The following is a 15,677-nucleotide window of genomic DNA, read 5'->3' as shown; positions in this document are numbered from 1 at the left end:
TGTCCTGGAAACTGTCAAACTTTTTTGTGTGTGTGTGGTGTGTGCTGCGAGCATCAAAAAAGATGAACTGCAATGGCCATGGAAACAAAGAGAGATCATCACCTGGATTTTCCTGAAAGGAGGCAGTACTAGGAAACTTGGACACCAGTGCAGCTCCAGCTAGAAAATTTCTGCAGGCGTTGTGTGAGTGAGTGCGTGTTACAGACGTCAGAAATAACAACAGAAGTGTTGTAGCTCTATACACTAGATGGCGCTATGGGGTAACATCCCTGCTTGCCCGGGAGTTACTTGAGTTACCTAAGAAGGGCGCATCCTTCTTATTTAGTTTGGGTAGCAGCCACCCATCACATGGAAACCTGACCATTGATGTTTTCAATTATCCCAGCATACTTCAGCATATTGTTTACTTCACGCTCCTCTGAGAGCGGAGTTTTCTGCATTAAGTCTCTTTGCTTTAGATTAACTTGGGTATACTCAGAGTCAGCTTTTATAATTATGAAGATGGAATTCATTGTGGACTGTAGAGATCTGCAGTAGTCCTGTGACGCTCGATCCTTAATTTGCAGTATCCTTATCAGTCTGTGTTAGTTTTCTTCCCCATTCCCACATGGGACTTCTGTACTTTCGTAGGCTACATTTTTAAGTGCAGTACGTTAGAAGTTGGCTCGCTTGTTTGCTGGTGTGTTTAATAAAATCATGTTTTGCAGCATCACAGTGGATCATGTTTAAACCCTTGCAGAATAAAAACAGGATCCTTGTTGTAGGGGCTGAATGCAGCTGGAGCCCTCTGCTATAAACACGCGGACTTCAATAACTTGAGGTGATTAAAAGGCTCTGTCATTATTCTTTCACTCGTTAAGACGGCCTCTCGGATTTCAAGTGTCTCCTTTTACACTCCCGAGCCGCCACATTCATCATGGGACCGGGTGGAAGTTTTACTGCGGCCGCTAGAGGTGGATGCAAAAACAAAAGTTCAGTGTGGGATGGACTCAGAGGGCAACTAGCCCCAATACACCCTCAAGAAGGGGGGGAGAAAGTAAAATGCGAGCCTGGGCAGAAGTCGAGAGCTCCCCTGTGTTCATTTCCGACACAGTTGAAAACATTTCATCCACTGGAAACTCCGGGTTATCCCTCGACGTTAGGGGCGTACCTACGTGTTTCTGCATCACAGAGGAGTAAGGTGAGGGACGGGGTCAGATCTCCATAAATACTTGGTGAGTGCAGACACTTTGGATGGACCCTGGAGGAGTAAATACTGCTGGAGGAACCTCGCGCACAGGAGACGAGCGACGACTTTTCTGCAAGCTGATAGCTCATTTGTAGAAGGTCTGGCTGGTTTAAAAAAAGCCTCCGCAGTTACCACCGTGAAAGTTGTGGTGGTCGACCTGCCTAATATGGAAAGTCTATGATTCCGTATTGGCAGAGATAAAATAATTTTATTTTTCTAACAGACTGCGATGTAGTTCAACTTCACACCCCAGGGTGAACCATTTGTCACGATGACAGCGCTTACACCTTTGAACCGTGCTGTACTTGGACTCGCGTGGAGCTGCTTGAGTTTTCTATCCTGCGCTCATTGTGGGTTAAGTGACAACCATGTGCACTCCAGTTTTATTTACAGGAGGTTGCGCAATCACGAACGCAGAGAGATCCAGAGAGAGATCCTCTCCATCCTGGGCTTGCCTCACCGCCCGAGGCCCTTCTCTCCCGGGAAGCAGGCGTCCTCGGCGCCGCTGTTCATGCTCGACCTGTACAACGCCATGGCCGTGGAGGAAGAGGAGGAGGAGGGGGTGCAGCAGGGCGCAGGGAAGAGCTTCAGTGCCAAAGCTCAAGGGCAGTCCAGGAAAGGTTACTACAGCCCCCAGCACGCCGGGTACTCCCGTGTCGCACAGCCTTACCGCGCGGCCCCTCTGTTAGGCCACAGCCCCGCGCTCACCTCAGCGCACGACACCTCCTTTCTCAACGATGCCGACATGGTTATGAGTTTTGTCAATTTAGGTAAGTGGTATCAAAGAGTGTCAAAATCTCTTTAAGGTTTCCTTCTATAAGAATTAGGGAATTAATCGAAATTAGAACAAGGGAGATGCGGGGTTTCGATGTTATTTAAAAGTGATGAGCTTTAGATGCCGAGCTCACATCTCAAAGTTCTCCAAAGTTCTCCTCCTCCAGCCCCTGTTTCTCTTCATCTTCATCCCTTCCCGTTGTTAATGAAATTACTAATACGTAGTAAAATTATTATTATTATTATTATTATTATTATTATTTACCTGGATCCGCATTGTCCTTGTGGTTAATGAAAAGTCTCATGTTTTATATTAAGTGCATTTTTCTGAACAATCCACAGAGGATAGTTGAAGAATCGCGGTTTCATTTTATTAATATGTTTTGGCACGTATGTCGTGTTGCTGTCAGAACAGGCAGTTAATCCATTTTGTCAAAATAATTTCAGTAGTGTAGATCTTATCTAAATACCCTGAGCTGCATAAAAACACCAGCGTTTGTGGCGAGCATTTACGTTTGTTGGCTCCCTCTCAGCGAGGATCATTAATAGGTTTTTTTTTTCTTCTTTTGTAATTTCTACATCTAAATATGAGTACATTTCAGAAGGCCAGTCGCCATCTGGCCTCCGAGGTGTTCATTTACTTTAACCTTGTGTGAAATATTTTGTATTTAACAGAATTAGGCCCAACATTTTGACCTTATCAATTTGTGCTGTTTTCTATTAAAAAGCAGCTGATCTGTATAATGATAGTGTTTGTTCAGTAGCCGTGACCCTTAACCCAGCAGTTCAGAGAAACTTATCAGATGACTGTCTGACCTTGAGAAAATTGGTCTGAATTATTTCCTGTTGTTAGAAGGGGACTGATATTGACTGATGCCTGTGTATCTTGAGGTTCTGTCACTAAGAGAAGGCAGTAGCTCTTTTCTTTATATTTATGTTATTTGCAACTTTTATGAACTTTTATTCTTCTTTGATAAGAATTAAAATATTGAGCACGCCACATGTGAAGTTAGTCAAACATAAAATATGATGCAGTATTGCAGAGTCATGAATGAATGGTTAGAAAAATCAACATAAATAAACTTTATACAATGTTCTGTTGTTGTGTTAAGGATTTTATTATCTTAAATACAGTGTATAGAGCATAACATATAACTAACAGTGAATTTGTGTGGCGTTGCCTGCATGTATAATCCCGCACGTTCGTCTGAGCCCATCTGTTTCCACTTACCACTATAGCAGGGCATGTACACTGTCAGCCTTGAAAGCTCTGCTCTCGTTCTGGGGACTGTCAGTGAAGTGTTCAATGGGGCTCTGTCTTTATTACAGTACACTGAAATACAGCTACTGACCTCAGCTGTTTTAGAAACGTCTCTGTGGCACTTTGTGCAGTTTAATACGCTCACAGTAACCATGTCAACTTTCGCTGCATAAATAAGAAGTCAGCTTTTGAAAAATCCACACACGCGATTGTATGCAAGAGGATGTAGTGACGAAATGCTCCAGTCATTTATTAATCTTTTTAACAAAATATGGTCCTGGTAGAACACGCACACTTTTCAACCCTTGGAATGAAGTCATTATTTAATTTTTAGCTGTTTGAAAGTTGAATGCTCTGTGCCCTCAGTAGCACTTCTGCTTCAGATTACTGCCCGTGGCTGATATAATGGAACATGCTCATTGGCTGAAAGTCAGACCTGACCTCTGACCTGTTTGTGCTAAGTAACCGCAGGCCTTCGCTCATGATAAAATATCAGGGAAATGCCCTGCATGATATCACTGCAGAAATCCACTAACCTCAGCCACATGCTGCTTTTCTGCTACCAGGCAGGGGTGTGAGACACTTTTTAGTAGCATTAAAGTGTATTTTATCAGCATATACTTAATGCTGTCACAATGAGGCTCTATGATGCCATTATTAAAGTCATTGCATCCAAGGATGTTATTTTCATCTACCAAAATAAATGCAGCTAAAAAGCTGTACAACCTTTTTAATGTATATGTGGAAACATGTAAAATAAAATAATCATTAATGTCAAGACATTACATCCCTCCATCCATCCATTTTCTATACCGCTTATCCGTCAGGGTCGCGGATCAAGACATTACAAAATTTTCAAAAATGACAGGCTCTAAAAAGATATCTTGTGTCACTCATTATGTTAGAAATATTTTGTTTAAAAGGTTGAGGGTCATTAAACATTCTCAGTGCATTGTATGAAACCTACAGGAGGTCAGTATGAGGTCAGAAATGAGGTCAGAGTAGACGCTCACATGATGTTGAGGAATCCTGTCTGGTCTTTTCTCTCACTTGAGGAGCAGACGAAAGTGTCTTTAATTGAAATCAGCCTGTTTTTCTTAACTGACAGCCCATTCATCATGGCCAGAGAATGCAGTTAGGCACACAGTAGAGGGCCTGTCTGGGAACTGCTACCTGTATTCAGTTGACTGATTTAATGAACTGGAAAGTGCTTTTGTTGGTAGTCAAAATGTTTGGATTGGACCTGGAATGTAAAAGAAGATGTGATAAATTATTCTTTTTCTGTGTTAATGCCACCATATTTTCTCTTTTAAACAGCACACACCGCAGTTCAGGAGTTGAAGTCGTATTTTTTGACCAGCTTTGCTGCCAGTGAAAATGAAATTCATCTTAAAATATTTTCTTTCCCAGTTGAGAAAGATAAAGATTTTTCTCACCAGCGAAGACACTACAAGGAGTTCCGGTTTGATCTGACTCAGATACCAGACGGAGAGGCTGTGACTGCTGCAGAGTTTCGCATCTACAAGGACCGCAGTCATTCCCGCTATGACAATATCACTCTGAAGGTTTCCATATATCAAGTCATCAAGGAATATCAAAACAAGTAAGTACCTAAACAACCAAAACCAAGCAATAAAAGCAGTGCTGGATTGTAATTGTGACCAAATACATTTACTGAAAAACTGTACATAAGCACAATTTTGACTTTAGTGTACAACATTTATCTGTCAGATATAGCTGATAGTTACTTTTCAAATTAAGATGACCAGCTTACTAAAATGATGCACTCATACAGATTAAATAACTGCTGCTATCTAATCAATCATGTGAGTCTGGTTACACTTTGCCAGAAGGCCTTTGAGGGTCTGATAGGTGCTTTTACTTCTGATGCATTAAGGAAACTTTGTTGCTAACATTTTTATAATTCCTCAGATTATGAGTCTGAGTGTGATTTTACTTAAATGAAATCAAGCACACTTGTTGCACCACTGATTAAAGGATTTATCACTTTATTGAGGATGGACGGAGGCTGATATTTGACTTTCTTTTAATTTATAGAAAAATAAAAATGAAGACATCAAATATCATCCTGTTTGCAAATGCAAACTGATGCAAAGAAAACAACACTGAAAATGTAACTGTTACTCCACTATAATAAAGGCAAACACTTAACAAAAGTGTTGCATTTCGATGCCATGCCATTAAAAAAAAAAAAAAAGATCAATAGTCCAACAGCTATTGTCTATGGCTAAAACTTTCCACTTGCACAGAACCTCCTCTATCTCCAGCTCTGTTCTCCCTCATTCGCACCATGTCTGCCTCACAAATATAGTTCTCGGATAAAGAGAACTCCATTAGCAAGTTGGCCACTTACGAAGCTTGGAAGGTCCATCAGTTATCACTCGTCTTGTGTTGCCTGCCAAGCTGGCCATGTCCCAGATGAAGCCATGAGGGCCTGTGTGAGTGTGTATATGTGTGTGTGTGTGTGTATGTGTGTGTGTGTGTGTGTGTGTGTGTGTGTGTGTGTGTGTGTGTGTGAGGGGGGTGCTCCCTTGGGTGCTCCCGTGGTCACTGTTATGCCCACCACCTGCCTGTCTTAACAATATTCCGGAAGTTTAAGCCGTCACATAGCTGAATACACAAGGGTGTGCTTAAAAGTGGGCCCACATTTGCTTGCCAAAAATGTGTGTGGGTGATTGAAGGGGAGATATGGCCCTCCTGGGCTTTGAAAAGGTCCAAGTCAATGGACTCTGCCATCTTAACAGAGAAGACTGCTCAGTTTAAGTTTTCACACACGTTTTCATTGGGAGTAGTGTGTTTTAGCTAGTGTACACAGAGAACAATGATTCTTTTTCAATGGGAGAATTTTTCTCTCATAGCTAGAATGAATTCACATAACATCAGTGCTATTACTTTGTAAAGCCATGCACATTCTTTTATGTTTTTCTTCAACATATTAGACCATATGTTACAACTGCATACGCATATAAAGCGCCCACTGCCAGTAGTTTAGGTTTAAGTTATGCTTTAAATAGCAACTTACAACCACTTGGTTGGAGCATCTTGAAGGTTTTAAAATAGTGATCATGCACAGTAATAAAAACATGCCCAGTCCAAGTCCAGCCAGGAACTTGTGTACTTTTGTTGCCCTCTCTTTCCTCACTTCCTCTCCAAGTAATCTATTATTCACTATTGGGTTGAGTATGAGATTGTCCTTGAGATGCTGCTAAGTTACACTCTTTCTCACCAAAACACCCCCCCACCCCACACATACACAGGTGTTAAATGCATTTCCTGTCTTTTAAAACATCTCGAGAGAACTTTTTTTTTGTTGTAGAAATTGAAACCTACTGTGTTTATATCCATGTTTGTTTGCTAGCAGTTCTCTTCTTTACTGCTTTTGCTGGCATGTCTCAGCAGTTTTTGGTCTGTTACTGCCTCTAACTGTCAACTTGGGAAACCATCGTCCTTGTGTATGTGAGCGGAAAAAGATACTAGCAAAACGAGAACCTCTTAAAAATATACTGCTTCATATCTATATAGCACTAGTGGTCAAAACTCCACAGGGTACCTTTAAAGTCAGACAGCTACGCACCAAACTGACCTCCTTTCACTCCACTATATCAACGTGGCACTATGTCCTGCACTGGTACTGAACTTTGCTGCTCATCATAAATTCCTGATGGGGACTGGTGGCATATGAACATAATTTTCAGGAGACAGACTCATCTAAAAAATGGAGTTACATCTATCCCTGGTATCCAGTCACTTTAACTCACTCTCTCTGGATCAGTACATCCAGTAATCACAGATGAAGGGGCAGGCTAGACATTTTCCTTTTGGATATGGTTATGTGAATAGTGAATTCTTACCTTCACAAACTGAATTATCACAGGATATAAGCTTAATGCTGTACATCTGAAAGAGGAAGTTCAGCAGTATGTCGCTCATAAGAATTAACCTCATCTGGAACTCCACATGAGGCTGAGTTTTACTACACCTGTAATAAACACATGAATAATTCCTGAACTATTGGGGCCACATGGAAAATTTTGATTCCCTCTGACCAGCACCATGCAACCACAAAAAACTGAACAGGCGCTGCCTTATCCAATCTGCCACTTGAGAGGAATCCAATGCAAATTGCGAAGCGGGGCTTTTTCAACCTAGGGTTGATTGATGCCTTATGTCAGGCTCATGTTAAAAATACAAGGGCTGATATACATGATTCATAACTTCTGAAATGTTTTGCCAATGAAATAGCTGAAATCCTGGCACATGTTTTACCACACAACTCTGCATTTTATTACAAGTTGCAGTTTCTTCAACAATAGCAGCATTGCTCTCTTTTCATCTCCAGCACAAAGTTGGCATACAGAAATGACAAAATGACTTTTACTCACCAAATCATCAGTTTTCAATAATGAAGGCCTTTTTAGATAAGAATGTTAAGGATAAAGAGATGGAGAAACTAATAAAAGCAAATTTTGGCTTCTGCTACAGAGTTTGGGCTAAAATGTCCATTTGTGATCAGTCAGTGATACCTCGTTTATCTGTTCCAGTCTAACTGGTTAAGACCTCTTGGATTCAGTCTAAATGCCCTCAAAGACACATATGGTTTCTTTTTTGTGTGCCATTAAAGCTATGCAACATTAAGATACACAGACAGTTTTTATTTGTTCTAGAGCTTAACGTACTGTAGAACTGAGTTTTGGTAATTTGTTTATAATGCTGCATCCAAGTGACCACATTCATTTCACCATCTGTTTGACTGGCTCCGCTCTGACACGCAGGAGTAATAAATATCTTGAAAACAAACACAGCCACAGACACTAAAAATTCAACTAATTTTGACTGGATTGTGATTTGCTGTATGTCTTTTGTCGTGTCACAGCAGTCGCTGTTTCCCTGGGTATGCTACGTACTGGCTGTTTTGCATCAGTTTAGCTGTGGTTTGTTTAATCAGATGTTTGTTTCATTGTTTTTTCTTACCATCAGAGATGCAGAGACATTCTTGCTTGATTCCAAAAAGGTCCAGGCCTCAAATGGGGGCTGGCTAGTGTTTGACATCACAGCCACGAGTAACCACTGGGTGATGAACCCACAGCAGAACCTAGGCCTGCAGCTCTGTGTGGAAACTGTAGATGGCAAGTGAAGTTTTCAGTTTTTCTTCCTATGAATTAGACGTTTGTTTCCCTGATTTATCTCAGAGTCTCGAATTTGGAAAAGGTCAGGAAGGTTCATCTTTTAAGACTATCCAAAATGTCTTCTTTTCGATGAATAACTACTTGCTAATTTGTCTTGTATAAATGACCATCAATAAATGACCGTAATTTAACAAAACAAAGTTGAATGACTTGATGTAGTACTATAGGTGCTGGAGTTCAGAATCACATTTGACAGCAGTCATAAAATAATAAAATGTTCCATTTTTCTTTAATTTTATTTTAAAAGTTTTATTTGCCTTCTGTTTTTCAAAGGACGAAGTATCAACATAAAATCTGCTGGAATCATTGGGAGGAACGGGCCTCAGTCCAAACAGCCGTTCCTGGTTGCTTTCTTCAAGGCCAGCGGGGTGTTGCTTCGCTCTGTCAGGGCTGCTGGTGGGAAGAAAAAGAACCACAATCGCAATAAATCTACAAGTCAACAAGAATCATCCAGGGCACCAAAAACTGGAGGTGTGTGCACATTTGTGATGTAATTAAGATGCATCGGTAATTTACTTTCTATACACGTGAGATTATATACATCTTTCAGCCTTTTCAAACTTACTTGCTGGATTGCCATGATATTAGATATAATCTAAAATATAAAAATAATGATGATTCCTAAGGATTTTGACCACAGTTTTCAAGATATTTAAACCGTCAGTTAACCAGGATTACAGGGGTATATAATTTCCCAGTCTGCCGTGGTATCAAAATTGATGGTTACTAAACCATGTACATTTTCTTAGCTATGGTATTAAATACCATATTAACTTAAGTAAAAAAATATATTTCAAGTTTACAGTGTATGACAGTTTTCATGTCTGTCAGGATATGATACACAATACAATGTGAGTTCAGCTGAAGCAAGCCATTAAGGCTCATTGTAACTGATAATAATAGTGAAACTGTCTTATTTTCTTAGGCAGTTATTATACTGTGAAAATGTTCTACCACTGCCGTTCACGCTCTTCAGCTTGTTTACAAGAAAATGTGTGTACATATACAGTGCAATGTGCCACATGCCATGAACTTTGCTGAGCGCTTTCCTCAGTGCTCTGCAGAGGATGAAGCCTTTTCAGGTTTTGATCTTATTCATTCTGCCCCTTTGGTGTCAACCTCAGAGCAAACATTTCTGGTAAGGTTCTTAATATGTCATTCAGCATTTGCTGTATGTTCTTTGCTTCCATATTGCTGAGTGCAATGTACTTGGCAGGAAGGCAGGGGTCACTTAAGATCTCTAATGTTAACCTTCCTAGGGCAACATGTTCTCCAAAAAAGCTACTAATGTGATGAAATGTGATATTTGTAATCCAAGGTTTTGTTCAGCATTAATTTCTGGTCTGCATGTGGAATAAAAGGCGAATTACAAGTACTAGTTGAGAATGACAGATACCAGATAACAGCACAGCCCCATAATGAACTGTCCTATAGATCTCATAAGCCATTAATTATATCAAGGAATAATTAATGACCCAGTAAGGTTTTGGGATTATTACAACCCTCGTTGGTAATTTGCTTGTTTAACAATGATGTGGAAAGAAAACACCCGTAACTCCAAAATCAAACATCCGGTGTATTTTTTTGAATAGTGTAAGTTTATAGGACTTATTTACGGTTTGTCACAATGATGTAGTGATTGACAGGATGCTCTGACGTACTCACAAAAGATTGTTTTTATGGACTGCAAACACATATTGTTCAGAAGATTTGCAGACATCTTTCCTGTCGGTTGTGCTAACCTCCCTGCAGTAAGCAAGCAAAAAGATATGAACAGTCATTGCCTTCTGTTCTGTTCCGGTTTTAGATTACAACACAAGTGAACAGAAGCAAGCCTGCAAGAAGCATGAACTTTATGTCAGTTTTCGAGATTTGGGTTGGCAGGTAAGACAAAATAATTTCATATCAAAAGACATTTATAGCACTAACAAATGGTAACCACACAGTGAACAATACATGTTGTAGAGACTGTAAGGTGACACAAAGAAAACTCACCATGTGTCAGAAAGAAATGAAACTCATTTTTTTGTCCAGGACTGGATCATTGCACCTGAGGGCTATGCTGCTTTTTACTGCGATGGAGAATGCTCTTTTCCACTCAATGCACACATGAATGCAACAAATCACGCAATTGTGCAAACCCTGGTGCGTATTCTAGACTGCACTGCATATGTGTACGACAATAAAATGACATTATAAGCTACCATACTGTTCTCAGCCGTTATGATTCATTTGAAACTGACTGCTGTTGCGCCTTTTCTAAAACCTACTTTATGCTCTCATTTATAGGTCCATTTAATGTTTCCTGACAATGTGCCAAAGCCGTGCTGTGCCCCAACCAAGCTCAACGCAATATCAGTACTTTACTTCGACGACAGCTCAAATGTTATCCTCAAGAAATATAGAAACATGGTAGTTCGGTCTTGTGGTTGCCATTAGTGGCAAAGGTTAGCTTTAATTTATGCTATCTGGTATGGAAAACGTGTATGCTGCAGGTGTTATGTGATGTACAGTATTATGTATATAAAGTTTTACTACCTAATTTATTTTCTTTTTTTTAAATAGCACTGAATATTGTGATATTTAAATGATTAGGACAAAATGTTGATTTTACTTTACATCAGTTATCATTTAATTTCTGTGTCCATTGGCATATACTCTCTCTTAGTTTTGTCTGTATGATAACTTTTTTTAAGTTAACTGTTCACTGGAGTCATCATGATACATAAGATCTCTTCCCCTTCTGCTTGTTTATCCCCTTTTACAGTATATGTTAGCTATAAATGCTCACTGAGCTGTAGAATTATACTTCAGCATCAACCTCTCTCTTTCTCTCTCTCTCTCTCTCTCTCTCTTTAGTGTGTCTCTCTGTAGTCTGTCTCTTTTTAGTACTAATTTTGGCATTTGGTTTTTTGTTTGTTTGTTTGTTTTTTAATGGACTAATAAATGACTGACAAACACAGGTGATGCTATTAGCACTGACATCACAACTTGAACAAGCTGTTGGAAATTTTGTAAATCAAATTGGGTCCCGGGGAAAAAAAGAAAAAAATAGAGAGTGTTTTCTAATCTAAACCAAACTGCCGAAAGCTATTTTCAAACTGTCACCATCTTTCAGCACTGATACTGTTTCACCTTTTACGTGCCAGTTTTTTTTTCCTTACTTTCTTTTTATAAATAAGAGAATGTGTCCTCAGAAAGGGATTATGTCAGCCTGGAATGAAAACTCTTCCATAAACACCGATTTCCCCTTCCTCTGTGGTCTTTGTCATAGTTGCAAATGTCTTCGCTCCGCACTAATTCTAGCTCATGTTTGGGGAACGTATATCTTCATGTAGAGTGTTGTGTATTTTAATAAATGTACCACTTGAAAAAATCTTTTGCCTTTACTTGACCTCACACCTTTTCTCCATCCATTTATCACCCTAAACTGTATGCAGAGACGCATTTAATCTTGGAGCTCATTCCCCTCCTCCAGCTGCAAGTCCTCCAGCCTTTTCAAATTCAAGTTGTCCTTTTGTATTTCTGTTTGGAGTTCTACGGATGTTTTACACACTGTTGCCGGACTACTGTCTCAGATTTATAAATGTTTGACAAGTATGATATAAACTAGGGGTCCACCCACGGAGCCTGTTGACATGCTCTTAGGAAGTGGTAATACTAGTGGTACAGTGCCAGCAGTAAAGCAGTCCTCTGACCTCCAAAGACAGCCCAAAAGGGTAATTATCATGAGGCTGCCAGCAGAGAAAGGTATATCATTTTGTAAGCAACCCCTTCCTGATTATGGGGAAAGAAAGCATCCATCATATGATTTATGAGATCTGTATGGCACATCTCTGCTTGCTTGTAGTCTGTGATACTGCCGTCTGCTCAACGTTAAGATTCACCTAGAAACAAGCTGGAGATCATGATGAAATGAACTTATCGTCTTACTGCATTTCCTCTTGGTTGAGGATAAGTAGAAATTTCCAGAAAAAGTTGAGAGAACGTGCTATTTCCAGAAGTACTCTGGTTACACAGATGATCTCAATGGTCTTGGAAATCTAGGGATTAGGTTAAGGATTAATATTTATTTACACAACTGTGTTGACCCTCACTGAACACAGGATATGTACTGTTGCACTTTTTCTCCCCCTTACCCTCCCACTTTTATAACATTTTTTTTCTTTGACATGGCAGAACATTGAGTGACTGTATTTCACTTAATTAAAAGCAGTGGCTGGCCTGCCCAGATGTTATGTGGGCTCCATCTAAAAGGAGTGTTGACATTCAGTGAATAGAAGAGGCCACCTGCTAACTTAACTCTTGGCTTGAGGGGTGATTTGCATTCCTGTGGCCTGTTGCCTGGCATGATTACTCCTAGCACTTCACAATCCCATCTACTGTTTAATATTATGGATTCTTTCCAATTCAGTTACATTTCTTCCTCTTCTTTAAGGCAGGAGCTGCTATGAATGAGCTCCTATTTAGGTTCTCCACAACTACGCAGCCTTCTAGAAAAGAAACCTCCTGACCACATGAAAGGAAAGGGTAACAATTGCCATACTGAGGGCAGATTAATATAGTGGCCCCTTCTCCTCTGAGACCCCCGCGGTCAAAAACAGGCAGCAATGAGTCAGAGGTGCCTTGACATTCATCAGATCAGCACTTCCAGTGGCCACTTCTGAATCATGCTGGAAAAAGGGTCACAACTCAGTACAGTTTACTTTTCATGAAGGGTTTCTTGTGAAATATGCCCTCAGGTTTATAATATGTCACAACATACTTTTGGCTTTACAAAAACACAGTTAGTTAATGTCAGGATGTGTTTCCAGGTGCTGATACTAACTTTTTTTGTATCACAAACACATTTATCCTCTCAACCTGACTGAGAAATCAGATGAGTCCATGTTTGTTAAGAACAGACTCTTTTGATGAGCAAATGTGATATATTTAGTGAGCAAAGATCATGCTGAAGCTTTTAGCATGTCAAAAGTCGCACATGTTGGACAATTCAGGCCATTTTATAAATCTAATCTAAACCATCACAAGCAGGAAATATGTGGGCAAATGCTGCAAAACAAAGCCAAGCCACCAATCTTGTCGGACCACCCGCAGAGGTGTTCGTGTTGGAGGCCACTCTGAGATGTCCTTAAAGATTAATTCACAGAAGCTGCAATATTTTGTACACACTTACGTTTGAAGTATTTGGAAAGGTTGCATTTGACTTTTTGCAGCATTTGAGATGAAAATCAAGGATGTCCGTGAAAGAAAACGTGGATTTTACACAAACACAACCAATAGACTGTGAAACTAAACATTTGTTCATAGTCTTAATGGAGTCCAGACTGGAGTTTAATGTTACTTCAAAGGTACACTTTTAGTTAAATGTTATATTTGTGACTCTGAATACCATTAATGTGCTAAACAACTCTTACTGTCAGCTCTAATGTGGGCAAGTCAGATGATCGACATGATGTTTATTTTGATCACATTTTAGTCAATCTAATACAGCTGCGAAACATACTAGTTATTGATCATTTGGTTTAGTAATTCCATGTTTCATGATCTTAACCTCTGTTAACCAGGGCTCTTTTTACTTCTGTGATGCAAAGTTTATTTTTCAAGTGTCACCTTGCAGTCCATCGACAAGGCAAGTGAAACAGTATCTAATAAAAATGTTGTGCAGTTTACCTAATTCATCTCCTCACATATGGTTCTCCTTATTTGTATTCTGTGGGTGGGCTATGACTTCCATACAGCTCAATCAGCCCCTCTTGAAAAGGGAGACCATGTGGGTCACATTTCTACATGTTGTTTGGTATGACAAGACTGCAGCAGGACCAGCGAGGAATGTGTCCCGACAGAGGGCAAAGCAGAAACACTGTTATGTTTGCGTGTTATTCACATATGCACATTAGCTTCCCCAGCCAGAGAGGATAGAGGGGTTTGGGCTCTTGGAGCTACAACAGACTGTTTGTGAACTGTCACTCCGCATTACTATTAGAGGTGGCACCTGTGCATTTAAACCGCTTCTGTATTTTGAAATCTTTTACTTTTAGCCTTAAAAATGTACGTTTTAGCTTAAATTAGTAAAAGTTCTACTTTGTATAAGTCTAAAATGTATTTACACGCAGTTGCAGTCAGTCCTGCTTGGGTCTTCCACTTTCCTTCTTTTCGTTGCATGCGGCATTTATTAAACATATTTTCATGAGATTTGTGGGGTTGTCTCATTAAAAATAAAAGCTCCTCACATGATATGCTAACAATGTCTTCTCCTTTGCGCAGGTTACTTACGTTCTCCTGTCACCCATTTATTGTGTAATTTATCTCAAAGAACACACAAAAAAAAAAAAAAAAAATACAAACTCAAGCAGATGCGCAGGATATTAACCCGTTTTTCAGGCCAACGATGTCTCAGGCCTGTATTAATCACGCTGATTTACACAGAGCTTTTAAAGCAGTGTTTTAATGTGCTGCCAAACAAGGTACATTAAGAGAATGCAGACATATCTGGGCACATTCATCAACTAAGGAAAGAAAGAAAGAACAAAAGCAGGACAGAAAAAGCACAGATTGCTCTATGAAGGTAAACTTAACAAAAAAAAACATTCTGGTTTGATGTTGTGGCAAAGTGAAAACAGTCTGAAAAGATGATTTTTTTCCAAACCTTTCAATTTAGGGCACAGACTTGGAGTTAATCATCATCACTGCTGTAGCCAAGAAAATTAAAGGTATCTAGTTGTATTTATTCTGTAGATTGGAGGTTAGACTCAGCAGAACTGCAGCTACCACTGTCTTAGTAACCTCTCTGCAGCTGAATAAAGAAAGACAATTGCGCACATTTTTCTATCATTTCAATAAACCTCTTGATTCAGTAGCTCTTGGATGTGCATGTACAACTATCTAAATAATGCAACCTCACACTATTTAGTTTTGTAGGGACGTACTTGGGTGGATGTGTTACAAAAGTAGATGCAAGTGAGATGCAGATTCAAAATCTTGATGATTTCTTGTACACCTGCTAATTTGAGTTACAATTTTGCTGATTTGACACTTGTTATATTGTATTACAGCTTGTTTTCAGACAGCACTGAGCATTAGAGTCCTTTGGCTTCTCCAAATGTAAAACATGGTTTGTAGAAAAATATTTTTTGTCTCAGAAAAAGTATCAAAAATAATGTGATGTAATATTGTACTGAAACCAGTATCAAGAAATCTCAGAAAT

At 39.6% G+C, this 15,677-nt stretch overlaps 1 protein-coding gene across 1 annotated transcript; it reads left to right on the top strand.

The window, feature by feature from the left end:
• The first annotated feature begins 79 nt into the window (after nucleotides 1-79).
• bmp5 (bone morphogenetic protein 5) lies at nucleotides 80-11,864 on the top strand. The gene is made up of 7 exons (XM_046401999.1): nucleotides 80-1,998; nucleotides 4,674-4,866; nucleotides 8,262-8,410; nucleotides 8,744-8,941; nucleotides 10,278-10,354; nucleotides 10,505-10,615; nucleotides 10,760-11,864. Exons 1-7 carry the CDS (start codon nucleotides 1,500-1,502, stop codon nucleotides 10,907-10,909), a joined length of 1,377 nt encoding a protein of 458 aa, XP_046257955.1. The 5' UTR covers nucleotides 80-1,499; the 3' UTR covers nucleotides 10,910-11,864.
• Nucleotides 11,865-15,677: the final 3,813 nt, after the last annotated feature.

Source organism: Scatophagus argus, chromosome 10 (assembly GCF_020382885.2).
Source record: "Scatophagus argus isolate fScaArg1 chromosome 10, fScaArg1.pri, whole genome shotgun sequence".
Taxonomy (NCBI): domain Eukaryota; kingdom Metazoa; phylum Chordata; class Actinopteri; family Scatophagidae; genus Scatophagus; species Scatophagus argus.
Note: the sequence above shows the minus strand (reverse complement) of the source record. Positions and strands in the feature narration are given on the sequence as shown.

Bases quoted from the DNA above. Each gene is read 5' to 3' on its own strand.
- bmp5 (XM_046401999.1), top strand. From the start codon at position 1,500: ATGACAGCGCTTACACCTTTGAACCGTGCTGTACTTGGACTCGCGTGG. The intron at 8,411-8,743 runs GCAAGTGAAGTT...TGTTTTTCAAAG, and splicing joins CTGTGTGGAAACTGTAGATG to GACGAAGTATCAACATAAAA. The intron at 10,355-10,504 runs GTAAGACAAAAT...TTTTTTGTCCAG, and splicing joins TTCGAGATTTGGGTTGGCAG to GACTGGATCATTGCACCTGA.